This window comes from Narcine bancroftii, chromosome 13, assembly GCF_036971445.1.
Source record: "Narcine bancroftii isolate sNarBan1 chromosome 13, sNarBan1.hap1, whole genome shotgun sequence".
NCBI classification, from domain to species: domain Eukaryota; kingdom Metazoa; phylum Chordata; class Chondrichthyes; order Torpediniformes; family Narcinidae; genus Narcine; species Narcine bancroftii.
In genome coordinates this window covers 86,253,993-86,280,744 of record NC_091481.1, presented here as the reverse complement: position 1 = coordinate 86,280,744, position 26,752 = coordinate 86,253,993, and the positions used below count along the sequence as shown (strand labels likewise).

Sequence of the window (26,752 nt, the reverse complement as noted above, 5' to 3'; positions counted from 1 at the left end):
TGTTCAAAGCTGGATAATGGGTGGTAGTGGGTGGGCTTTGAGTTACTGGGAGAGGGTGCACACTGAGAATGAATGACACAGGAGGTATTGGTACTGAGTGGGAGAGAGTGGGGAAGCACGTGAATCACATCTGATCCATCGGGAGGACATGTTGTCAGAGGGCAATGACTAAAGCAGAGAGAAGGCCAGCAGGGCTCAGATCACAAATAAATGAACATTCAAAATACCAGTTGGCCTCAGATGCCCACCTCCCGTTATAGACCCTCCCTCAGCATCACCTCTGCCTCCACCTCTGGTGGAGGGGATTGGATGAACTGGACATCTCTGATATCTGGCTGGAGGATTCAGACATCTTTGCCTTCAACCCCATTGTAACTTTGGTGAGGGGATATCCAGTGGATGGGTTTCCTTCCCTCACCCTCTCTCCCTCCCTCTCTCTCCTTCCCTTCTCCCCTCCCCTCCCCTCCCTCTCTCCCTCTCCCTCTCTCACTCCTCTCCTCCCCTCCCCCACCCAAATATCATCATGTTTGCATTGGAGATCAAAATCTATTTTCTAAAATCCGCATGAATCTCCCAGGTTTATTATTGTATCAAAGATGCTTGCTTAAGACTTGTTGTTATCGTTTGCCACGAGTCTGGTATGCTTGGAGAGATTAATTTTAAAAAAATGCAATGGCAACACCTTAGAAGCTGATTCTGGTCCATGTAACTGAGTTACAGGGAAAGGTTAAACAGGTTAGGACTTTATTCCCTGGAGCATAGAAGAATGAGGGGAGATTTGATAGAGGTATTTAAAATTATGAGGGGGATAGACAGAATAAATGTAGGTCGGCTTTTTCCACTGAGGGTCAGTGATATACAAACCAGAGGACATGGGTTAAGAGCGCAATGGCAAAAGTTACGGGGAACTTTTTCTGGCAGAGAGGGGTGGGAGTGTGGAATGAGCTGCTCAATGGATTGGAGAATATGGGATCAATTTTAACATTTAAGAGAAATTTGGACAGGTACATGGATGGGAGGGGCAGGGAGCTGAGAGTTGGGCCTTGAAATTGGGCTCAGAGGCTTCATCTCGTCCAGTAGTGAGAGAACAGGACAAATGGCCTCCTGCTTTGTCTCTACCACTGGGGAGTGAACGGGAGTTGGAACCTCACAGCACCTAACCCTTCCCTTTGAGTGACGAGGTTGATATGGGGGAAGAAAGTGGGGGGAAGGGAATCGGAAGCGAACTGGTGCAAGGTAAGTGGTCCTGTTCCTGTGCCGTGCCTTGGAGCAGGCTGGGGTTCAGGGGGTCGTTCTGTGCACTGAACCAGCCGTTCCCGATGTTCATCTCGCTGCTGGAAAACCTCGGTTGTTTCTGCAGAACGCGTGTCAGGCAGCAAGGTGGAGAGCCTCTGTCAGCATCTGGAGAGTCGAACCTGCCTTGGCCTATGTGTTAACACTCATCACAGGACTTCCCCTTTCTCTGTGCGAGAGAAAACTTAAACAATGCCCAGATTATGATCAGTAGAAGCACAGTGCTGGAGAAACTCAGTAGATCAGTGTACTTTATAGAGCAAAGATAAAGAAACAGAACCAGCGTTTCAGGCTTGAGCCCCTCATCAAGGTGTGAGCAAAATGACGGTAGGCACCTGTTTTCTAAATGGGAAAAGAATCCAGGATATAGTGGTTCAAAGGGACCTGGGAGTCTGAGGGCAGGGTCCCCTGTAGGTTCACTTGCAGGTTGAGTCAGGAGGAAGGAGTTAGATGTATGCTGGTCCTTTTCTCCAGCTCTCCTCCATCACAGAGCCAACCCACCCCCCCTCTCCCCCTGATTGCTGGTGTGGACTCACTCCCTTATTCCACCTATAACCTCCCTGTCCCCCCCACCATTTTGCTCAGGCGCCTGCCTACATTTTGCTCAAACCTTGGTGAAGGGCTCAAGCCCGAAACGTTGCCTCTGTATCTTCACTGTATAAAGTTCACTGTTTGACCTGCTGAGTTTCTCCAGCGCCGTGTTTTTACTTCAACCCCAGTGTCTGCAGACCTTGGTGTTTTACCCCAGATAATTCTCAGCCTTGTGTATTAAGACAGTCTAATCCTCTACAGAGGAGGCAGGATCAAAAGAAGTGGCTTTCATGTACACCACAGGCCCCTGCCCTGATATCAGTGCAGGAGTGGACTGAAGTGGGGGGGGGGAAGGTAAAGTTCTGGGGAACATTGTTTGTTTTGGGGGTGGTGGGTACAGGGGTGAGAGGGGCTGGTAATCTGCGTCTTGTACTGCAGCAACTTTCACTTCTGCACCACCACCTTCTTTCCTGTAAGCCGCTGCAGGAAGGCCAGGGTCCCTGCCTGGGTCAGTCGCTGAGGGAGGGGACGTCGCTGCGTTTTTGCTTCTGGGACTGAGGCAGAAGTCTGCTGGTTCAGGGGCTAGAGAGTTCCCACACTGTCAAAGTCACTCCTGGGGGTTCGACATTGAATCCATCACAACCCTCTTCTCACTGTTCCCGTCAGGTCAAAGGTCCACAGACCTGAAGACCAACATCTCTAGGGTCAAGAACAGGTTTTATTCAACAGCTAACGGGCACTTGAATCTGACCTTGTCAACTGATCATACAAGTCCAACCCGATGAAACAGCGTTCTCCGGTCCTCGGTGCAAAACACGCAGACACACAACCAGACATGACACGCATACTGATAAACAATATGTATGCAGGACACGTATTTCACGTATACAAACAAATAAATAAATTAATATTGTTTTGTGAATATGAGAGTCTCAGAGGGTGAGTGTGGGCAGTTCCTTTAGTCGTTCAGCATTCTCACTGCCCGTGGGAAGAAGCTGTTTCTCAGCCTGGTGGTGTCGGCCCTCATCCTCCTGTATCTCTTCCCTGGACGGGAGCAGCTGAAAGATGCTGTGTGCCAGGTGGAAGGGGTCCTCAATGATTTTACATGCCTTCTTCAAACAAAGATCCTGGTAGATCACGTCAATGGGGACAGGGAGACTCCAGTGACTCTCTGCCCCTCTTATAGTCCTGTAGATTGACCTCCAATCCATGTCTCTACAGCAATTGTACAATTGTACAGTGAAGCAGCCGGCCAGGATGCTCTCAATAGAGCTCCTGTAGAAGATTGACTTCTACACGAGATGGTGGCTGGTTGCCTTGCCGGCTTCAGTCTTCTCAGTGTTGTGTTTTCCTGACAAGTGAGGAGATGTTGAGTGTCCACGATAGATCTCTAATAAACTACTCCAGAGCCATCTGTGTCTAATCCTAGGAGTGTGTGATGGGACGGTGTAGAGGGAGCTTCACTCTGTATCTAACCCGTGTCCCTGCCCTGGGAGTGTGTGATGGGACGGTGTAGAGGGAGCTTCACTCTGTATCTAACCCGTGACCCTGCCAAGGAAGTGTGTGATGGGACGGTCTAGAGGGAGCTTCACTCTGTATCTAACCCGTGACCCTGCCCTGGGAGTGTGTGATGGGACAGTGTAAATGGGCTTCACTCTGTATCTAACCCATGTCCCTGCCCTGGGACTGTGTGATGGGACGGTCTAGAGGGAACTTCACTCTGTATCTAACCCGTGTCCCTCCCCTGGGAGTGTGTGATGGGACGGTGTAGAGGGAGCTTCATTCTGTATTTAACCCGTGACCCTGCCCTGGGAGTGTGTGATGGGACGGTCTAGAGGGAACTTCACTGTGTATTTAACCCATGTCCCTGCCCTGGGACTGTGTGATGGGACGGTCTAGAGGGAACTTCACTCTGTATCTAACCCGTGTCCCTCCCCTGGGAGTGTGTGATGGGACGGTGTAGAGGGAGCTTCACTCTGTATCTAACCCGTGACCCTGCCATGGAAGTGTGTGATGGGACAGTGTAAATGGGCTTCACTCTGTATCTAACCCATGTCCCTGCCCTGGGACTGTGTGATGGGACGGTCTAGAGGGAACTTCACTCTGTATCTAACCCGTGTCCCTCCCCTGGGAGTGTGTGATGGGACGGTGTAGAGGGAGCTTCACTCTGTACCTAACCCGTGTCCCTGCCCTGGGAGTGGATGATGGGACTTGGAACAGTGTAGAGTGGCTTCACTTTGACTAACCCCACCCCCCCAACCCCACCCCCCTATAGTCTCTAGTCAGAGAGTACTTGGTAACGGCACCATATTATGATAACCAATATGGAACTCAATGAGAGCATAACACCATTGTTGTTCAAGTGGAGCTGGTGACATGTTCTGACCTAAACTCTCTGCATTCCTCCAGATGAAACCCCTTCCAAAACCTTCCATTTCAATATCTCGCTGAACATCTCCAGTGAATCATCACTGTTTCGCGCTGAGTTCCGGCTCTATCGAATTGTTCAACCCTCCGCATCTGCTGAAGAACAGCGTGTGGAACTCTATCAGGTAATCCCATGCCCTGCCTGGTCGCAGGGCAAGCTCTCTCGTCCCTACCAGCTGCAGGCTGCGGTTTCAATAGAACAGGAGGTCCTGGTGGCGGGTTGGAGAGCAGTGCGGCTGTGTTACATTGAACACTGAACATTACAGAACAGAACAGCCCTTTGGCCCACAGTGTTATGAAAACATGCTGTAAGTTTTTGAGGTGTATAAGATTTTTAATATTTAAATTTAGACATACAGCGCGGAAACAGGCCCTTTTGTGCCATGCATTTTGAAGGGTGGGAGGAAACCCACGCAGACACAGGGAGAACGTACAAACTCCATACAGACAGCACTGAATTTGAACCCCGCTAACCATGCAGCCCCTACACTAACAAGATTATGAGGGGTTTAGATAGGGTGGATGGCTGGCCCCTTTTCCCCAGGGGTAACAATAGCAAATAACAGAGGACATCTGTTTAAGATGAGGGGAGGAAAGTTTAGGGGAGACGTCAGGGGTAAGTTTTCTTTTACACTGAGAGGGGTGGGTGCCTGGAATGCGTTGTTGTGGGTGGTGGTTGAGGCTGGTACAATGAGGACATTTGAGTGTTATGGATGTAAGGAAAACGGGTGTAAGGAAGGGAAGGTTCAGTTTATTGTGGAGTAGGTTTACATGGGTCGGCACAAGGGCTGAAGGCCTGTACTGTGATGTTCTATGTACAATAAAATCCGTGTTATCTGGAATCAACCAACTGGTAGCTTCAAGCAACTGGCCAAAAAATCGTGGAAAATAAATAGGTAAAAAATACGAACGTTTAAAATTGGTGCCCCCCATCAGTTAGATCGCCAATCACACAACACACAATTTCAAGCAACCAGAGAATACACTTATCCGGTGTCTACCAATCCCCATAGGTGCCAGATACTGAAGGTTTTACTGCAATATCTTCCCAGCTATTTTATCTATCCTTGCTGCCAGTTGCTTTCTCTCCAAGCCTCGAACCTTCTATTGACCTCGTCAGCCATGGGCTCAGAGCTTCAGCTCAGGGGCCAGGTGGAGGCTAGGCAGCTTTGAGTCCTACTCTTGAGGCTTGGGTACTGAGTCTGGGCAGTGGCAAGGGAGTGCAGCTCTGGTGGACGCGCTGTCATTCAGAAGCGACAATCAACTGGTCCGCCCTCTCGGGGGCGTGCGGCGGAGGGGAGCAGCGGTGAATACCGTGGCCTTCTGAGTTCAGGGACCTGGGTGTGATGCTGACCTTTGACCTTGGAGTGTGTTCCCTCTCCCTGTTCCCTCGGGGGCTCCCATGTCCCTGAGATGTGTGGGTCGGAGGGGGGGTGTTAATTAGCCTCTATAGATTGCCCTCGGGGCCTAGGTATGTGGCAGGAGGTTGCAGGGTGTTGACGGGCATGTCAAAGAGGGTTAGAGGTGAGTAGAGGGGAGAGTAGAATCTGATGGGTATGCTTCCAGAGCCAAGTTAGAGTACAGTTGCTCCAGAGAAATGGATTGGAGGTCAATCCACAGGCGGCAGAGAGAATCACTCCCCCCCCCCATCAACGTGATCTACTGGGATCATTGTCTGAAGAGGGCGCACAAAATCATCGAGAACCCCTTCCACCCTGCACACAGCATCTTTCAGCTGCTCCTGTTGGGGAAAGAGATCCAGGAGGATCAGAGCCAGCACCACCAGGCTGAGGAACAGCTTCTTCCCACGGGCAGGGAGGATGGTGAACGACCAAAGGAACTGCTCACACTCACTGTCCGAGACTCTCATTCCTGCAAAAAAAAGATATTTATTTTTATAGGTGAAATATTTGTCCTGCGTGTGTATTGTTCGTCTGTGTGTGAGTTATATCTGGGTGTGTGACTCCGAGTTTTGCATTGAGGACCGGAGAACGCTGTTTCGCCGGGTTGTACGTACAATGGGATGGGAATAAACTTGACTTGACAATATAGACTCGATAGGCTGAATGGCCGCCTTGTATCATCAGGAACTATGAGAGTAGATTTCTGTCCATCATTTTAAAGAGGATTAGGAGAAAATCTCTGTGGCAATGTTTATCCCTCGCCAACATTATTAAAATGCAGAGACATGAACTGAGGATTCTAGAATCTAGAAGGAACACTGAGAAGCTGGAGGGGCCCAGCAGGTCAGGCTGTGTCCACAGGGAGAGGTGGTCAGTCAACGTTCTGAACAGCGACCCATTATTGATGGGTTCTCTGGCCATCCCTATATTCGTTTCATGAGCTTATAGCAGTTGGAATCTTAGTGGACATGACAAAATAAACACACGAGGCATTTCTAGAGTGAATCAAACTGATTTACTCTTCATCACCCGCTCAACCTTTTAAAAGCCAGAATCACTCACACTGGTGTCATCACATACTGACGTCACATGGCCGGTTCGATGCCTCCTGGGAGCTGTAGTGGCGCCATAGGGCCGCTACAAGCTCTTGTACCAATATTGATCATTGCATTTGATTGGCCGTAAATATCTTTGAGAAAGGTCCTGGAGATATGGTGGGCGTAGTGGTTACCACAATGCCATTACAATGCCTGCGATCGGGACCCAATCAGGAGTTTGTACGTTCTCCCCATATCTGTGTGGGTTTTCCCCTGGGGTCTCTGGATTCCTCCCAGCTTTCAAAACGTACTGGAGGTTGTAGGTCAATTGGGTGGCACAGGCTTGTGGGTGGGAAAGGGCTGTTACCGTGCTGTATGTCTAAATAAAAAAATTTAATACATGCATGTCATTTGCTCTGTTAGAGCATTCTCATTGGATACCTGGACAGACCACCTTTGAGTATGGACCATTTCCATTGGATCTCTCAGAGCCTCCGAGGAAAAAAGCCCAATTTTCTGCCCAATGGCTTCAGAGGTTAAAGGGCAACAAGATGGCTGACATGACAGGGCCAGGGTTGGTCCTTGATAATATTTGGCTTGCTGACAGCTTTGAGTGTTAGAGTTAACACACAGATGACCACATGATTCTAACACAAAGAACTGGCCTCTTGAGATAAATCTGTTTATTATAATTTGACTGTACGTATACAACCAGACAAAGCAGTGTCTCTCTGGACACACATAATACATTTCTCACACAGCATCTGTTAATCGCATTTATGCCTAAAACATAATATAAAATAAATATTTATAAAGATTAGATGATGTTGGGCCGACCCATGTAACCTACTGAACAACAATCCAACCCTTCCCTCCCTCACACCCACAACCCTCTACATCCATGGGCCTATCTAAGAGTCTGCTAATGTACCAGCCTCCACCACCACCCCCGGCCATGCATTCCAGGCACCCACCATTCTCTGTGTAAAGAGAAACGTCTCCCCTGAACTTTCCTTCACTCATCAGGGAGGATGTAAAGATCATCGCCAACACTCATGTTATCTCTTCCCTCTTCTGCAATCATTTAATTTGTTACATTTATAAGAGACCCAATGTCGCCTCTGGGAAGAAGCTTCTCCCTAGCCTGGCCGTCCTGATGTTGATGGGTCAAAGATCCTGTGTACTGGATGGAAAAGGGACCTCAATAATTCTCTGAGCCCTCCTGGTGAATCTCACTGGAGTCTTCTTCCCTCTGCCCAAACCAATCAATGTGATTGAACGGGATCATTGTCTGAAGAGGGTCTGCAAAATCATCGAGGGCCCCTTCCACCCCGCACACAGCATTTTTCAGCTGCTCCCGTCAGGGAAGAGATACAGGAGGATCAGAGCCGGCACCACCAGGCTGAGGAATAGCTTCTTCCCACGGGCAGAGAGAGTGCTGGACGACCAAAGGAACAGCTCACACTGATCATCTGAGACTCTCATATTCATGTCACAATATTTATTTGCATATATGAATACGTGTCCTGCGTATGTTTTGTTTGTACAAGTGTAATGTCTGCATGTGCGTCTGCGTGTTTTGCACTGAGGTCCGGAGAACACTGTTTCATCGGGTTGTACTCGTACAATCAGATGTCAATAAACTTGACTTGAATGTCGTCAGTAGAGGAAAGGGAGACCCCAGTGATCTTCTCAGCCGTTTTGATGATCCTCTGTATTGACTTCCTATCCGATGCTTTTCAGCTCCTGTCCCATTGGTGAGACTCCCCGCCCCCCCAGGGAAGAGTCTACACAAAATACATTACCCAAGATGGTGTGGAGGGGAGCCAGCCACGTTGAATAGTCCGGCGAATCTGAGCTTTGCGTGTGGGCGTCAGGACTAGATCCACTAGACCTGGACACCAGCCCGGAGACAGGGTTGGATCCAGGAACATTGGAAGCAATTCCAAAGCCTCCTGTGGAAACAGTACGTGGGCGCTGGCAAGAATGGGAGGGTGTTTTTGACAGCCAGCCTGCATTCAGGTCTCGGCCTGTCCCTGGAGGAGAGTAGAAGGGAGAGGGTCAGGTTTCCAACACTGAGAAACGTAAACAAGGCAACCGATGACTCAGCTAATGATCTCCAATTGCAATTTCAGTGATATTATGAGCACCTCGGGGTCAGTGGAAACTTTGCTGTCAATTTTGGACATGTTTGAGCTCAGCTGCTATCTTTTGAACAACTCACTCTTGTCTGTTGTAAAAAAAATTAAAAACATAATGCTCATCCCTTATCACATCCAATGAACACCTTTTGGTGTTCTGGATTCCTCCCCGAGACGGCACTGTCTGCATTCTGAGAATTCTGGCTCATCCTGCCTATTCCTTGAAGAGGGACTCGCCCGAAACGTTGGCGATATACCTTTGCTTTTTATGGATGCTGAAAAGACGCTGTGTTTTTGCTACAGCGCTAGAGAAACTCAGCAGGTAAAACCGTGTGTTTTATGGAGAAAAGATAAAGATACATCACCAATATTTTGGGCCTGAGTCCTTCATCAAGTACGAGCCAAATACCGGCAGGTGCCCCAATGGATCGGGCGCCTGCCTTCACTTTGCCCAAACCTTGATGAAGGGCTCAGGCCCAAAACATTGGTGATGTATCTTTATCTTTGAACTTTGACCAGCTGAGTTTCTCCAGTGTAATATTTTTACTTCATCCATGGTGTCTACAGACTTTGGTGTTTTACGTCACTTTCCTGTTGCCTTGTCTCTGTTCACTCCTGTTCTGTGTTCTGTAGAGACGGGGAAATCACCCTTCCGATCTCTGCATGTATGTAAGTTCAAGAGGATAAAAGATTCCAGACCCTTTTATTGTCATGTAACAGATGTAATATTACTGTATTTAGTCTGCTGTAAGGCAGGTAAAGATTCGCCATTAGCAGAAATTACCCAGCCCTCCTTACAGTCAAAGAAAGAGAAGCAAAAGAGAGTTCCTCAGAGACACTAAGTGTCCGTAGATTTGCCTCCAGTGATTCCCGCAGCCTCTGTTTGATCCACCCCAGCTCCAGATCTAAACGATCAGGCAGCCTTCAGCGTCCGAGGTCCTGTCAGAGCCCTTCCTGTCCTCGGCATCCTCTTGCATCCCGGTTCTGGAATCTCGCACCCCTTCAGCCAGTCTCGAGCTGGTCTCCAGCAGCCCGCAGCCTGGTGTGAGTCCTTTGATCGCAGTCGCCAACAGCCCGCTGCCTGCATGTTCTTCTGCCGCGGAGGCCCTCGCTGGCCCAATCCTGTGTTTACCACTCTGTGGGGTTGTCTCCTCTGCCTCTCCTTCTCAGATGTGGGTGGGGGGGGGGGGGCGGTAAGGATGTTGTCTCCCTGTTTTTGGTGCTCTACGCCAGTCCACAGCTCCCCCAGAGAATGCTGCCATGATCAGGCCATCTTGGGCCCAGACCTTGCAATCGAGGGATTTTAAAATCAACCACTGTCAGCCCCATCAAGATCTTGTCATGTCCATAAAATCAGTCTCGGTGTGGTCATCGAGCAGGGGAACTATCGAATCGCCTGCGCTCCGACAGGAGACAGCGTTTCTCAGTAAATGCAGCTTTCAGAACGAGCTTTGGAGCCTGGTGGCTGAATGAACAGCAAGGCCTCACCGCGGATTGATCCTCCCGCCCATTCTGCCTCCGTCCAACGTGGGTTAAATTCCCCTGGTCTGACAGGGTGGGGACACCACCAATCCAGCCTCTATATATAGCCCACACACGGTGCCTTGGATAGAACCTGTTCCATGCAATTCCCAAATGATGATTACTATAATCTGTGCTCCCTGTTTCCTTCAGCTGAGCTTCCGTGGAGACTGGGAGAGTCTGTACAGAAGTCTTTGGCAAAGATTCCATGTTGGAACTGACAAGGCTGAGAAATTTAATCAAGACGTATGGTGCCAGGTTGGGTGTGTTTGAGCCAGCTAGCCTCAGGGCTGGGAACAACTGTTGCTACAGAAAGGCACACTGCAGAAAGAGGCAATTCAGCCCATTTCGGGCATGCAAGCTCTAGTGTCAAGTCAAGTCACCTTTATTTGCCATTCATACCATAACTACTAATGCAATGAACAGTAAAGACGAGATAGCTTTTCTCCAGGAGCATGGAGCAGATTTACATAAACAGAAGTTAAATATTAGTCATAATAAAATAAAAACTATGATCTACTAGTAGGAACTGAGGAATTTGATGGCCTGGGGGAAAAAACTGTTGCCCAATCTGGATGCGTGGGCCAGAATACTACGGTACCTCCTACCAGATGACAGAGGGGAGAACAGTTTACATGAGGGGTGTGAGAAGGGTATTATTTGCCTTCCTCATGCATCGTGTGTTGGAGATGTCCATCACGGTAGGAAGGGAAGTCCAATAATCTTCTCCGCTGACATCACTACCCTCTGCAGGAGGTTGTACAGTTTCCAAACCAGGCAGTGACACACTTGCATATGATGCTCTCGATACATCCTCTGTAGAATGTAGTGAGGATGGAGGGTGGGAGATTAACTTTCCTCAGCTTTTGCAGGAAGTAGAGGTGCTGCTGGGCTTTCTTGGCAGTGGAGCTGGTGTTGAGGGTCCTGGAGAGATTCTCCACCAAGTGCACTCCAAGGAACCTGACACTCTTCACAACGTCAATGGTTGAGCCATCAAATGTCAGCAGGGAGTGCCCCCCCCCACCCACCCATGAGCCTTCCTGAAGTCGACAACCATCTCTTTTGTTATATTAACATTCAGATACAGGTTGTTGGCTCTGCACCAGTCCATTAGCGACTGCACCTCATCACTGTTCGCTGACTCATCGTTCTTTCTGATCAGGCCCACCACAGTCGTGTCATCAGTGAACTTGGTGATGTGGTTCGAGCTGTGTTTAGCTGCACAGTCGTGGGTCAGCAGAGTGAATAACAGTGGACCAAGCACTCAGCCCTGATGCTCAATGCGATGGTCTTGGAAGTGCTGCTTCCGATCCAGACCGCCTGACATCCCACCGACCGGAAGCCAAGAATTCAATTGCAGGGGGAGTTGCAGCTGGCTCAACCTCCCTATCAGATACTGAGCTACTTAGCGAGAGGGTAATGTAGATATCAAGCATGGGTACAGGCACTTCTACCCTTCTCGTTAAGCACTCAAGGAGTTCAATCCATTCAACTTCCCCTGGATTCTACCACTCCCCTTACTGGGACTAATTTAACCTTGGGCACGTTGGGCCATAGCACCTATATCCACACTGTATCAGCCTATGACTCTAGGTTAGAACTTAAAGCCAGCTCCTTATTCCTGGGGAAACAAAAGCAAATTCCAGCAGCGATCATGAAAGACCCTTACTCCCCAGCACACACTCTGTTCTTGCTGCTGCCATCGGGAAAGAGGTATCGGGGCCACAAGACTCACAACACCGGTTCAGGAACAGTTGCTCCCCCTCCACCATAAGACTCCAACAACAAACTCAATCAGGGACTCATTTAAGGACTCTCACTTTGCACTTTATTGCTTTTCTTTGCTCTCTCTGTATCGCAGTTTGTTCACATTCGTATGTGTTTGCAGTTCTTTGTTTACATGTTTACGCTGTGTACAGTTTACCTTTTATACCACCAATTAGTGGTGATTCTGCCTGGCCCGCGGGAAAAAGGAAACTCAGGGTTGTATGTGATATCATGTATGTCCTCTGACAATAAATCTGAAATCTACCAGAGGACATCTGTGTACGGTGAATGGAGGAAAGTGGAGAAGTCAAGGCCTGAGGCTTAATGATATTATAGCACCAGCGACCCTGGTTCGAATCCAGCGCAGTCTGTAAGGAGTTTGTACGTTCTTGCTGTACCTGCGTGAGTTTCCTCCAGGAGCTCTGGTTTCTTACCACGTTCCAAAACATGTAGTGTTGGCAGGTTAATTCGGGTGTGATAGGGGCAGCACATGTTTAAATGGCCAGAATTGACTTCTACCCGAGCTGTACATAAAATCTATAATTTTTTTCCAACAGAGAGTGGTGTGGGCCTGGAATGCAGTGCCAGGGGTGGTGGTGGAGGCTAGTACGATAGGGACATTTAAAATACTGCGACAGGCACATGGATGTAAGAAAAATAGAGGGCATGAGGTAGGGAAGGGTTAGATTATTGAGTAGGTTTCCATAGGTTGGCACCATCGATGTGATCTACTGGAATCGTTGTCTGAAGAGGGCGTGCATTATCATTGAGGACCCCTTCCACCCTGCAAACAGCATATTTCAGCTGCACCCTTTGGGGAAGAGATACAGGAAGATCAGAACCAGCACCACCAGGCTGAGGAACCAGGATTAGATTATTGTGGAGTAGGTTTACATAGGTCAGCACAACATCGTGGGCCGAAGGGCCTGTACTGTGCTGTGATGTACTATGGGTCCTGGCTCACTGGTTACGTGGAACTTGAATGATATATTTTCTACTTCGTTATTAATGAATGCCACAAAACATTTTATTACTCCTGCTGTATTGAACAAATCTTTTAAAAAGTTTTATGGCTGATTTCTGAAGTCAGATTTCTATCAGTCAAGTTGTCCAAGGCCTGGTGAGCCATGGTAAATATATTCATTTTGAAGGAGAGAGGTGTGTCCCGGAGCAGCGTTTAGACTCCTGGAACTATACAACAACTACATGTTGTCTGTGTGAGTCCCCTTCCCAATCCAGCTCATTGATATCAATGGACAGTGTGCCTGCATGTTACATGAGGCTATGTTTCCAGAAAGCAACAAAAAGAAAGTTCATGTTCCACCTCTGTTAACCCTTTGGACTCTAGCCTTTTTTGACCTTTCATCTGGTCTGGGTCTACAGTGTGAACATCAGGACGAACCAGCCTGTGCTTGGGTATAAACCCAGTCCCGGAAAATGGGGACACAAAGTCTATGCAAATGTTGATAGCCCTGCAAAACCGAGTCAAAAGGGTCCAAAGGGTTAATACATTACATGTTTACATCTCTCTCCAATCCACCAAGTCAAGTTTATTGTCATCTGATTGTACAAGTACAACCCGATGAAACGGCGTTCTCCGGTCCTTGGTGCAAAACACGCAGACACACACCCAGATATAGCACACGTACAGATACACAATACATATCCAGGAGAGGTATTTCATCTATACAAATAAATAACTAAATATTGTGTCATGACTATGAGGGTCTCGGAGGGTCAGTGTGAGCCGTTCCTTGGGTCGTTCACCATTCTCCCTGCCCGTGGGAAGAAGCTGTTCCTCAGCCTGGTGGTGCTGGCTCTCATCCTCCTGGATCTCTTCCCCGACGGGAGCAGCTGACAGATGCCGTGTGCCGGGTGGAAGGGGTCCTCAATTATTTTTGCACGCCCTCTTCAGACAACGATCCCGGTCGATCACATTGATGGGAGGTGGAGGGGGTGGGGTAGGGGGAGGGAGACTCCAGTGATCCTCTCTGCCACTCTTATGGTCCTGTGGATTGACCTCCGATCTATTTCTCTGCAGCAACTGTACCCACAATGTGATGCAGCCGGCCAGGATGCTCTCGACAGAGCTCCTGTAGAAGGTTGACATGGTGGTGGCCGGTGGTCTTGCCCCCTTCAGTCTTCTCAGGAAGTGCAGTCACTGTTGCACCTTCCTGACAAGTGAGGAGATGTTGAAGGTCCACGATAGGTTACTGGTTAAGTGAACTCCAAGGAACTTGGTGTCTCTACTCTCTCCACCACAGAGTTGTTGATGTTTTAGTTTAATTCCGTCTATTTATCTATCTATTTATTTATATAGCACATTTTAAACAACTCACGTTGACCAAAGTGCTGTACAGATAAAAAAGTGGAGGGTGGTTGTTCCTGAATTTCACGATTATCTCCTTTATCTTGTCCATGTTGAGACGCAGGTTGTTCCTCCCACACCAGATCACGAGATTTTCCACCCCTTCTCTGTCGGGCGACTCATCATTGTTGCTGATGAGGCCGACAACTGTCGTGTCATCTGTAAACTTGATGAACCTATTGGAGCTGGATCTGGTGATGCTGTCGTGGGTCAGTAGCATGAACAGGAGCGGGCTGAGCACATGGCCCTGAGGTGCGCCAGTGCTCAGTGTGACGGTGATCTGCGTTCTGCTTCTGACCCAGACAGACTGTGGTCTTTCCGTTAAGAAGTCCAGGATCCAGTTACAGAGAAGGGTGTTGAGTTCCAATGAGGACAGCTTCTCCATCAGCCTCTTGTATTAAACGCTGAGCTGATGTCAATGAACAGCAGCCTGGCGTATGAGGCATTGTTCTTCAGGTGGGTCAGAACTGAGTGAGGCATCAAGGCTATAGCATTGCCTGTGGAATGGTTTCTTCTATAGGCAAATTGAAATGGCTCCAGCATCTCTGGGAGGTGGGCTTTGATGCGTTCCATCACCAGACGCTCGAAGCACTTCATAATGGTAGAGGTCAGAGCCAAAGTTTGGTGGTCATTGAGGCTTGTTATTGTCGCCTTCTTGGGTACCGGGATGTTGGTGGTCGTCTTGAACCCCTTTGGGAACAGGGAGGTGTTGACAATGTCCGTGAAGACCTCTGCCAATTGGTCTGCATTGTCCTTCAGTATCCCACCAGTGTGTCTGAGCCGCAGAAGCCCGATTAATTAAAGGACCACAACTGAGGCAGAGTGGGATTCCTGTAAACAGCCTGTCATGCGGCACGATTACCGTAGCGGTTAGCCATTACAGTACCAGTGATCGGGGTTTATATACGGTGCTGTCTGTCAGGAGTTTCTATGTTCTGCCTGTGACCTGCATGGGTTTCCTCCCACTCTCCAAAACGTTGTCGGTCAATTTCGATGGAATTGGATGGCACAGGTTTAAACGGCCATTTTCACTGTCCACGCCTTTCAAAGTGTTTCAATGAGATCCCCTCCTTCGTTCTCCTAAATTCCAATGAGTACAGGCCAGGAGATACTAAACACTCCTCATTTACATTCCCGGGATCATCCTATTGAACCTCCTCCAAACTCTCTCCAACATCAGCACATCCTTCCTTAAACGAGCAGCCCAAAACTGCTCACAATCCTCCGTGAAAGGTCTCACCAGTGCCTGATGAAGCCTTATCATCAGATCCCTGCCCTTACGTTCCACCCATCTTGGAATGGTTGTATTGGGCTTCTGCACTTCACTGAATATAATCGTAGGCAAAACCAATATGTCACTGAAAAATTCTCTGGAACTGCTAACTGTGAATATTTGGAAGGATGAAGGAGCAAAACCACCACAAATAACCACAACAGCATAAACCCCTTGTTATAATCATCAGGGCTGAGGAGATCTTAATACCAGTTCCAAATGTAAGAGCATAATTCAACCAATGTGATTGGAATTTCTGGGCCTGCACAACCACAGGGGAAGCTGGAGGACATTTTCTCTTCTTTCTGATGATGATGTGACAGTTTGCCCACCCCCCCACTCACTTCAATTCCCCGTCCTATTCCCTTGCCGACATGTCTGTCTGTGCACGGCCAGACTGAGATCACCCGCGTATTGGAGAAACAACACCTCATCTTCTGACTGGGCACCGTCCAACCAGACGGCATTGACATCGACTTCTCTGGTATCCGATGGAACCCTATGTATCCTCTCCCTTAGCTCTCTCTCTCTCTCTCTCTCTCTCTCTCTCTCTCTCTCTCTCTCTCTCTCTCTCTCTCTCTCCCCCTCTCTCCCCCCCCTCCCCAGCTCTGCTTTCTCATAGCCCCAAACAAACCCTCCCCAGTCACTTCTCCCCTTCTTTCCCCTTCCCTCTCTCCTGTGTCCCATCCATCTCCAATGAACACCTTTTTTGTTGGTCTGTTCTCCTCCCCCAGCCCATTATCCCTCCCCTAATCTTTTAATTCAGACACCTGCCTGCTTTTTACTCACACCTTGAGGACGGGCTCAGGCCCGAAACATCGGTAATGTATCTTTACCTCCTACGACGCAGTGAGACTGCTGAGCTCTTCAGCGTCTGCAGACCTTCGAGTTTCCCTGCACACCCCCACCCTCCTGTTTTAGCGTCACCCAGAGTTACTAGCCAGTCACCCACTGTGAACTCTTTCCTGAGACATTCAAATGCCACTGGGAAGACACTGTGCGAGGTCCAGCAATGCATTTGTGCTTACACACATAATTATAACTGTCCTCCATTTACTGGAGTTTTGTTACCAAATAATAGTCCTAAAGAAAGAGCTAGCAAGGATACAGACTATTCAGCCCTCTGATTCCATGCTGACCATCAGGCATCCATAGAATTTAGAGCATTACAGCACATGACAGACCCTCTGGCCCACAATTTTGTGACTTACCAAAAAAAATACAAAACCCTCCCTTCCTCACAGCTCTCTATTTTTCTTTCATCCATGTGCCTGTCTTGTTCAAGCCTCCCCCACCATTCCTGGCAATGCATTCCAGGAACCCTCCACTCTCGGTGTTAAAAAAAAACTTACCCCTGATGTCTCCCCTAAACTTTCCTCCTTTCATCTTGTTCAGATATCCTCTGGTGTTTGCTATTCCTGCCCTGGGGAAAAGGGGCTGGCTGCCCACTGTATCTATACCTCTCAGAATCTTGTCGACCTCTATTAGATCTCACCTCGCCCTCCTTTGCTCCAAAGAGAAAGGTCCCAGCTCTGCTAACCTTGCCTCGTAAGACTTAATTTCCTATCCAGGCAACATCCTTGTAAATCTCCTCTCCATAGCTTCCACATCCTTCCTATAACGAGGTGATCAGAACTGAACACAATACTCCAAGTGTGGTCTTACCAGAGATTTGTAGAGTTGTAACGTGACCTTTCGTCTCTTGAACTCGATCCCCCGACTAATGAAGCCTCTATTCCATAGGCCTTCTTAATTATCCTATCGAACTGCCTGGCGAATTTTCCAAAAATGCATCACTTCACACTTATCCGGATTGAACTCCATCTACCACTTTCTGCCCAACTCTGCATCCTGTTGTAGCCTATGACAACCTTCAGCGTCATCCACAACTCCTCCAAACTTCGTATCATCTGCAAACTTATTGACCCATTCTTCTACTTCATCCATGTACTTGAGTCCTCCATCCATTACTCCTTTAATTCTCCCTGCATTTCTGCCAGCAGATTCAACCCCTTGCCCACCCTTTTACAGGTGGTTAGTGAACCTATCAACAAGTACGTCCTTGGGATGCGGGAGAGAATCGGAGCATCTGGAGGTGGGTGGAGGTTGGGGAACTCACAAGGCTACAGGGAGAATGTGGAAATTCCACGTGGACAGCAAACACTGGCCTCTGTCGCCATGAAGCAGTGACTCTACTTGGTCGCCACTGATGAGGTGTTGCTGCAGTTTCATTCCTGCGATCTGTTTGCTGTAGAACAGCGAGACTCTGTTCAAGAGATTATGTGGACTTCCTGCTGTAGGATACTTGGTGGATTTTATATACCGGGTATTTTATTACTGCTGAACCTTCACCCAGTCTCTACGTGAAGGTGCATCAGTCTCCAGGGCTGAATGGCCTCTTCCAGGAGTGTAAAAACATATGAAGCTGGATAAACTCAGCAGGTCAAACAGGGTCCTTTATGTAGCAAAGAACCAATATTTTGGGCTTGAGCCCTTCATTGAGGTCGGCAGGTACCCGAACAAAATGGAAGTGGGGGAGTGAGGGCAGGGGGAGAGGCACAGTCCCAGGTAGGAGATCATAGGTGGATAAGGGAAGGAGAGCCCACCAGCAACAGGAGGGTGGCTTTGTGAATGGAGAGGGAAGGGGGTGGAGAGCTGGAGGGTTAAGGAAGGGAGGGGGAGCAGAGAGTAGGCTGGCAGAAACCAGGGAAGTCAGTGTTAATGCCATCTGGTTGGAGAGTACCCAGAGGGAAAATTAGGTGTTACTCTTCCAATTTACCAGTGGTCTTGGTGGGACAGTACATGAGGCCATGGGCAGACATGTCAGCAAAGAAATGGGACAGGGAATTGAAATGGGCATCCACTGGGAGATCCCCGCTATTGCGGTGGACAGAACCGAGGTGATCAATGAAGCGATCTTCCAGTCTGTGTCGAGTCTCTCCGATGTGGAGGAGACCACAACGGGAGCACCAGATGCCATAGATGATTCCCATGAATACACAGGTAAAGTATGGCTTCACTTGGAAGGACTGCATCGGGCCCAAAATGGTGGTGAGGGAGGAGGTGTGGGCGCGTGGGGGATTAGTAGAAAGGGAGGAGTGGACGAGGGAGTCATGGAGGGAGCGGTCCCTGTGGAAAGCGGTGAGGGGACGAGAGGGGAAGATGTATCTGGTGATGGGATTGTGTGTAGCTGACAGAATTTTTAGAGGATAATGCGGAGGCTGGTGGGGTGGTAGGTGAGGACAAGGGGAATCCTGTGTTTGTTGTGTCAGGAGGCAGAGGGGGCCAGGGTAGATGAGCAGGAAATGGAGGAGATGCAGATGATGGTGGTGAAGGGTAAGAAGGAGGGCATTTCAGATGATCTGGACTGGAAGACCTCATCCTGGGAGCACCAAGATGGATGAAGTGAAAGAAAGGAATAGGGGATTGGATGTGAAGAAGTGTAGCTGTGGGAGCTGGTAGATTTGTAAAAGATGCGTGCAGAAAACCTGTCTCCTGAGATGGAGACAGAGAGATTGAGAAACGGGACACTGTGGCCAGGAATGGACCAAGTGAATTGGAGGTTGGGTGAAAGTTAGCAGAAACTTGATCACGGGTGCATGAGACAGCCACGAATTAGTTGTCAACATAGAGGGAGAAGACCTTGCCTGTGTCAGCTTGCAGAAGAGTTGTTGACCCTCCTGAGAGGGCACTTGGCGTCTCAGCAAACAAAGGAATTTCAAACTGTTCCAAATTCCCTCAGCATCACGTTTCCTGAATTTTATTTTCCGAGGTTCGAGGAATATTTGTGACCAAGGAAATTAATGAAGTCAGCGGAGAAGTGGGAAAGAGTGTGCAAAGGGGTTGGCATGGATTCAAGGGAGAGGTCGGGAGTTGTCAGATGTGGTTCAGCTTCATGATGGTTCCAGAAGGTTGTGGGTTCAAAGATACAAGAAGAGATATCTGGGCTGCCTCTGGCACAGTGCAGAGAAACGGCCACATGGTCAAGATGCCTTTTCGGCCTGCACCATCACGGGCACCAGTCTCCATTCCATCAAGGACATCTACAAGAGACGGTGCCTTAAGAAAGTACCTCCATCCTCAAGGCTGTGCTCTCTTCACTCTGCTGCCATCAGGAAGGAGGTACAGGAGCCTGAAGATGATCACTCTACCATACAAAAACACCTTCTTCCCCTCCGCCATCAGATTTATGAATGGACAATGAACCACAGACTCTACCTCACTTTCTTTTGGGTGTTTTTAAGACAGAGATTGAAAGTTTCTTGATTAGCTAGGTCATCAAAGGTTAAGGGGAGACAGCCGGACAGTGGGGCTGAGTGGGGAAATGGTTCAGCTCATGTCTAAATGGTGGGGCAGACTCGATGAAATTTATTTATTTAAAAAAATGTAATTTATAGCAATATTTGAAACTGTGATAATGCTGCAAAACAACAAATTTTATGACATGTTCATGACAATAAATTCTGATTCTTCTGAAGTTTATAAGACTTAGGAGCGGATTAAGGCCATTCAGCCCATTGAGTCTGCACTGCCATTCCACCATGAGCTGATCCATTTTCCCACGGCCCCACTGCCTGGCCTTCTCCCCGAAGCCTTTGATGCCCTGGCTAATCAAGAACCCATCAATCTCTGCCTTAAGTACACCCATTAATCCAGCCTCCACAACCGCCTGTGGCAACAAATTCCACACATTCACCACCCTCTGGCTGAAGAAATTCTTCCATGTCTTTGTTCTAGGTTTTAGGGCAGCACGTTTGGCATAGCAGTTAGTGCAATGTCTTTACAGCACCAGTGATCAGGACTTGGGTTCGAATCCCACGCTGTCTGTAAGGAGTTTGTACGTTCCCCCTGTGTCTTTGTGGATTTCCTCTGTGGGCTCCGGTTTCCTCCCACCCTTCGAAACATACCAGGGGTTGTAGGTTAATTGGGTGTAACTGGGCGGCACGGGCTTGTGGGCCGAAATGGCCTGTTACCGTGCTGTACATTTAAAACATTTAACTGGACACCCTTCAATCCTGAAGTTGTCCCCTCTTCTCCTAGACTCTCCCACCGTGGGAAACAATCTTTCTATATCTACTCTGTCCACACTTTTCAACATTCAAAAGGTTTCAATTAATTCCCCCAAAATTCCAACGAGTACAGGCCAAGAGCCATCAAACATTCCTCATATGATATCCCTTTCATTCCTGGAATCATCCTTGTGAACCTCCTCTGAGCTCTCTCCAACGTCAGCACATCCTTTCTTAAACGAGGAGTCCAAAACTGCTCTCAATTCTCTCGCTTGCTGTACAGATTCGGTGGCATCAGATGCATTTATTTGGCCGTAGAGCCATCGGTTGTCCTGGAAATCCCATCTGTTGCCAGTTGATTGACCGGGTTTTATTGCAGCTGGAGTTCAAGGCTATTTTTTAAAAACATCTCTTTAATGAACAAAACTTGGGGAGAAGGCTGGCCTTGTAGATAAATGAGGTTGATAAACTTGTCAGATGCAGGATCATTTGAGATTTGTAGCAGCTCATGAGGGAACACGGGTTCGTGGAGAGTCATACACCAGGGAAACAGGCCATTCAGCCCCACAGATCCCTGCTACCCACTTTATTCTCCCCACATTCCAACTTCTCCTCACCTCAGGGGCAATTCACAGCAGTCAGTTAACCTACTGATCTACACGCCTCTGGATCACTGTGTGGGGGGCGGGGTGGGGGTGGAGGATTGGAGGAGGACCTGGGAAGAGCCCATGTGGTCAGGGGGAGAACGTGCACACTTCGCGCAGGCAGCCCCCGGGGTTGTGATCATACATGGGTCTCCGGGTCTGTGAGGCATTGAATGACTCCGCTTTAACCAATGCCCATGCCTTGTTTAACCCAGAACCATTCCAATGTCAACATCTACCTGGAGAACCGGCTCCTGAAGACCAAAGGCAACGATGAGTGGGTCTCATTCGATGTGACGAAAACGGTGAAGGAGTGGGTGCTGAATAAAGGTAAGGACTCCAGTCAACTCCCACCCCAATGGGAAGACTTGCACCTCCCGTGGCTTTGAGTTCAAGTTAATCAGCATCTGACTGTAGGTCCACAACCTGATGAAACGGCTTCTGTCAGCATCAGGCATTCTCAACCTTTATTTGGCTATGGCCCCCATCGCACTCAGTTCAGAGTTTATGGGCCCCCTTCCCTGTGAAGGAGTCAGGTACATAAAAACATTTTCTGTGTCCCCACCCCCTCATCCCCTGCCTTGAGTGATGCTGTGATCCCAGGGGTGATCATAGGGCCCCTGTTGAGAATGGCTGGTCTAGACCATGCATGCACAATATATAGCATATCATAAATATTTTGGGATGATTTACTATCTTACAAGATAAATTTAAATTAGACCCACAGCACAGTAACAGGCCTTTTCGAGCCCATGCTGCCCAAGTTCACCCAATTGACCTACGAACCCTGGCATATTTTGAAGGGTGGGAGGAAACCGGAGACCCCGGAGGAAACCCACACAGATACAGGGAGAACGTGCAAACTCCTTACAGACAGGGCGAGATTTGAACCCGGTCAGTGGCGCTGTATCAGCGTTGCACTCACCGCTACGCCATCCGTGCTGCCCCATCAATATTCATCAACACCGTTCATCAATCTCACAGCTTGCGGGAAGAAGCTATTCCCAGCCTGGCCGACCTGATGTTGATGCTCCTGTACCTCCTTCCTGATGGTAATGGATCAAAGATCATGTGTGTGCTGGATGGAAAGGGCCCTCGATTCTCTGAGTCCCAATTAACCAACTGTCCCGGTGAATGTCGTCAAGAGAGGAAAGGGAGACCCCAGTGGTCCTCTCGGCCGTTGTGCTGATCCTCTGTACTGACGTCCAGTCCCATGGTTGCAGCTCCCGTCCTACACAGTGATGCAGCCGGACAGGACACTCTCAATGGTGCTCCAGTAAAATGTTGTCAGGATGGGGGCCGGTCGCCTGGCCCTCCTCGACTTCCTGAGGAAATGTGGGCACTGCTGCACCTTCTTGACTAATGAGGAAGTGATGTGGGTCCAGGACTGGTCGTCCCTTCTCTGCACACCAAAGAACATAGTGCCTAACCCACTCTCTCCGTGATGGAACAGTTGATGTGTAGTGGACAGTACTTGACCTTTACCCTCCATATATCCACAGTCTTCACCTTTGTCTTGTCAGCGTTGAAGAATCTCAGGTTATTGTTCTAGCTCCATTTGAGAAGCCTCCCAGCCTCCTCTCTGTAAGCCGACTCCTCCCATGAAGCTGACAGGTGACTGGGGACAACCCAGTGGCAGCTTGTGTGTAACTGGTCAACCAACCCGTACTCAGCAGCTTCAACAAGCAGAAAAAGGAGGAACGTCAAACTCCAGCAACGAGTTCTGATAATAATGGGCTAATTTCTCAATGCAGTGAGTGGAGGATAGAACAGAAGCAGGCCCTTTGGCCCTTCTAGTCTGTGCGGAACCATTTACCTAGCCCCACTGACCTACACCCAGTCCATAGCCCTCCATGCCTCTCCCATCCATGTACCTGTTCACATTCTTAAATGTTAAAAGAGAGCCCTTATTCACCACCTCAGCTGACAGCTTGTTCCACACTCCCACCACTCTCTGTGTGAAAAAGTTTCCCCTAAACCTTTCCCCTTTCACCCATGTCCTCTGGTTTGTATCTCACCAAACTTCAGGGGAAAAAAATCCGACCTACATTTACTCTGTCTGTCCCCCTCATAATTTTAAATACCTCTATGGAATCTCCCCTCATTCTTCTACGCTCCTAAGTTTAATCTTTCCCTGTAACTCAGTCCCTGAAGTCCAGGCAACGTCCTAGTAAAAGACTACAGCAGTGCCAGTCAACGTATTGAGGTGTTATCATTACCCGATATCTAATCTGCCACCAAGTTTTTCACCAAAAAAGTTTTAATCCTTATCAGTTTTATGTGATCAAACTCTCTTAACCTTGGAGCATATTTACGTCAATATAAGTTAGAACAGAAGTTAAACACTTTGAAATACTGAAATATTAAGTTGGTATACAGTAAACGTCCACGGTATCCCATCCACACATGTTCTGGGAATTCAGGAGGCTTAGCAGCGAACAAGTGGGAAATCAAAAAGCCAGGAGCCCATTTATACCACTAACAGAAATGTGGTGGTATAGTGTTGGCTGAGGTTTATGGTGTGGTGGTATGTTGGTCAATGGTGTTGACTGAGGTTTATTATGGTGTGGTGGTATGTTGGTCAATGGTGTTGGCTGAGGTTTATGGTGTGGTGGTATGTTGGTCAATGGTGTTGACTGAGGTTTATGGTGTGATGGTATGTTGGTCAATGGTGTTGTCTGAGGTTTATGGTGTGGTGGTATGTTGGTCAATGGTGTTGACTGAGGTTTATGGTGTGGTGGTATGTTGGTCAATGGTGTTGGCGGAGGTTTATGGTGTGGTGGTATGTTGGTCAATGGTGTTGGCTGAGGTTTATGGTGTGGTGGTATGTTGGTCAATGGTGTTGGCGGAGGTTTACCATTGACCAGGATTTTGGCCACAAACCTTCCGCTCTATGTCCATTCCCTGGAACTTTGCTTCTCCAATCTCCCACCAGCTGCTTTGCAGAAGTCCATTCCACTTTGAGTGTGGGAGCTGTGCCCTTGTGGTTATTAACATCAACTGGTTCCCCACCCCCACCTGCAGGTGAACCATCCCACCAATCCCTGCCTGTCCACGTATTTGTCCAAACGCTACCATTATATCTGCTTTTAGTGGTCACTGTCGGCTGTTGTGGGCATCTCCCCTATTGAACCAGCCCACCACAAGAATCTTGCTCCGAGCTTAGAACCTCCAAGGTAGGAGGTTTGATTAGTCCAAGGGTGTTTGATCAGGGACATCAACTCTCTAGTTTCCTGTTAGCTTCCCCGACCTCCCCCCCACCCCCCGTCTCCCTTTCCCTATCTCTCTGTCTCCTTTCCTCCAGATCCGCATTCACAGACCCCTCTCTGATTAATATTTAGCTATTTCCCTCCTGCCCTATTGACCATGTCCCCCTCTGGCCTTTTCCCCTTTGGCCTGTGCTTCTTCCCCTGCCCCTTCCTCCCCTCCTCCTCCCACCTTTTTATTCTGGAACTTGCCAGTTTTCTGCTCATACTTTGAGGAAGGGCTCAGGCCTGAAATGTTGGTCACATATCTTTGCCTTCAATGGACACTGTGAGACCGGCTGGGTTTCTGCAGCACATTTGTGTACAGTATTACATTCCCTTATCTCCGTCACTGCACAGCATCCACATTTATATCCAAGGGCTCAAACACGGAGTACGTAAACTGGCCTATTCCTCAAGGAAAGGAACGTATCTTTACTTTTGAAAATATTGTTTAATTTTAATAAAGAGCTTACAATACTAACACAATATAATGAAATTATGTGGAGAGTTACAAATAATTAATAAAACAATCAGTATATCAAAAGCAAACGTCAATTGTAAAACATTTCAATTAATTAGTCCAGATAATATCAAGTCAAGTCCCCTTTGTATATTGTTCATACCCTGCTCGCACGGTAAAGACAAGATAGCATTTCTCCAGGATCACGGAGCAGATTTACAAAAATAGAAATTAGAAGTTAAACATTAAAATATTAAGACATATAGAGTATAAGTCCATGGTCCCCCATCCACACATGTTCTGGGAATTCAGGAGCCTGATGGCCTGGGGGAATAAACTATTGCCCGATTTGGACGTAAGGGCCCGACGCTCCGGTACCTCCTACCAGATGGGAGAAGGGAGAACAGTTTACGTGAGGGGTGTGTGGAGTCCTTCACAATGTTTATTGCCTTTCACCTGCGTCGAGTGTTGTAGACGTCCTTCATGGTAGGAAGAGAGCCCCCAGTGATCTTTTCCACTGACTTCACTATCCTCTGCAGGGTCTTGCGATCCGAGGAGGTACACCTTCCAAACCAGGCGGTGATGCAGTTGCACAGGATGCTCTCGGTACATCCTCTGTAGAATATAGTGAGGATGGAGGGTGGGAGATGAAATTTCCTCAGCCTTCACAGGAAGTAGAAGTGCTGCTCGGCTTTCTTGGCTATGTTGAGGGACCAGGTGAGATTCTCCACCAAGTGCACTCCAAGGAACTTGATACTCTTTTTTTTTTCACACCATAAATCACACTAGCCATGATATACACCACTTCTTTTTGGAACTTGATACTCTTGACGTCAATGGTCAGCAGACCGGGGTCCCGGGGCCTTCTTTAAAAAAAAGCAAAACTAATTATAGAAAAAAAAGGAAATAACAAAGAGGAAAAAAAGAAAAAGATAACAGAGAAGAAAAGGAAAAATAACAAAACAGAAGAGATGAAACAAGGTGAATCTCTCTGACACGGTGGTCGAATTAATGTTAAAGGGAGAGGAAAAGAAATGTGAAAGAGAACGTGGAAAAGGCATGAGTCGGACAATTCAATTACATTGAAGTGAAATTATAAAATTGGAAAGTGAGTCATAAATGACCCTCCACAGCATCTGAAATCTTATGTCCGAATAATGAAACTTTTCCATATTCAAACAAGACATGATGTCACGCAATCACTGATCGTGAGTAGTCGGGGGAGCAGATTTCCATTTCCCCGAACCAGAGATAAAGAAAAATCATTCCCTCACATTGCACCCAAGAGGGCACCAAGGGGTTTGGTGCCAAATCTATATTAAAAATAGATTTTTATATTCAGCATTTTTCTAGACTGGGACGTCCAGAACATTTGAATATGCTTTTACGCCTGTCACAACAGGGACTCACATCAGAATAAAAACAAGGCAATTAAATTGTACTAAACAATGATGGGGCACATAACAAAGAGCTATTAACCAACTTAAGAATGGCATCCCAGTCGTAAATAGTTGATATTAAATCTTTATGAGAAAGGCACTAAACAGAAAAGCTCATCTACACAATTTGATTTGGATTCACTTAGAAAATCAGAAAGCTGTGATTCAAGAAAAAGTCGGATTTGCAAATA

General features: G+C 48.0%; 1 protein-coding gene across 2 annotated transcripts in view; it reads left to right on the top strand.

The window, feature by feature from the left end:
• The window catches only part of LOC138747863 (transforming growth factor beta-3 proprotein-like), a 51,801-nt gene that overhangs the window by 13,607 nt on the left and 11,442 nt on the right, over nt 1–26,752 (top strand). For both annotated transcript variants that reach the window (XM_069907448.1, XM_069907449.1), the window contains exons 2-3: nt 4,234–4,376; nt 21,630–21,744. In XM_069907448.1, coding sequence (XP_069763549.1) covers nt 4,234–4,376; nt 21,630–21,744 — 258 coding nt within the window. The remainder of the gene's footprint in view (nt 1–4,233; nt 4,377–21,629; nt 21,745–26,752) is intronic.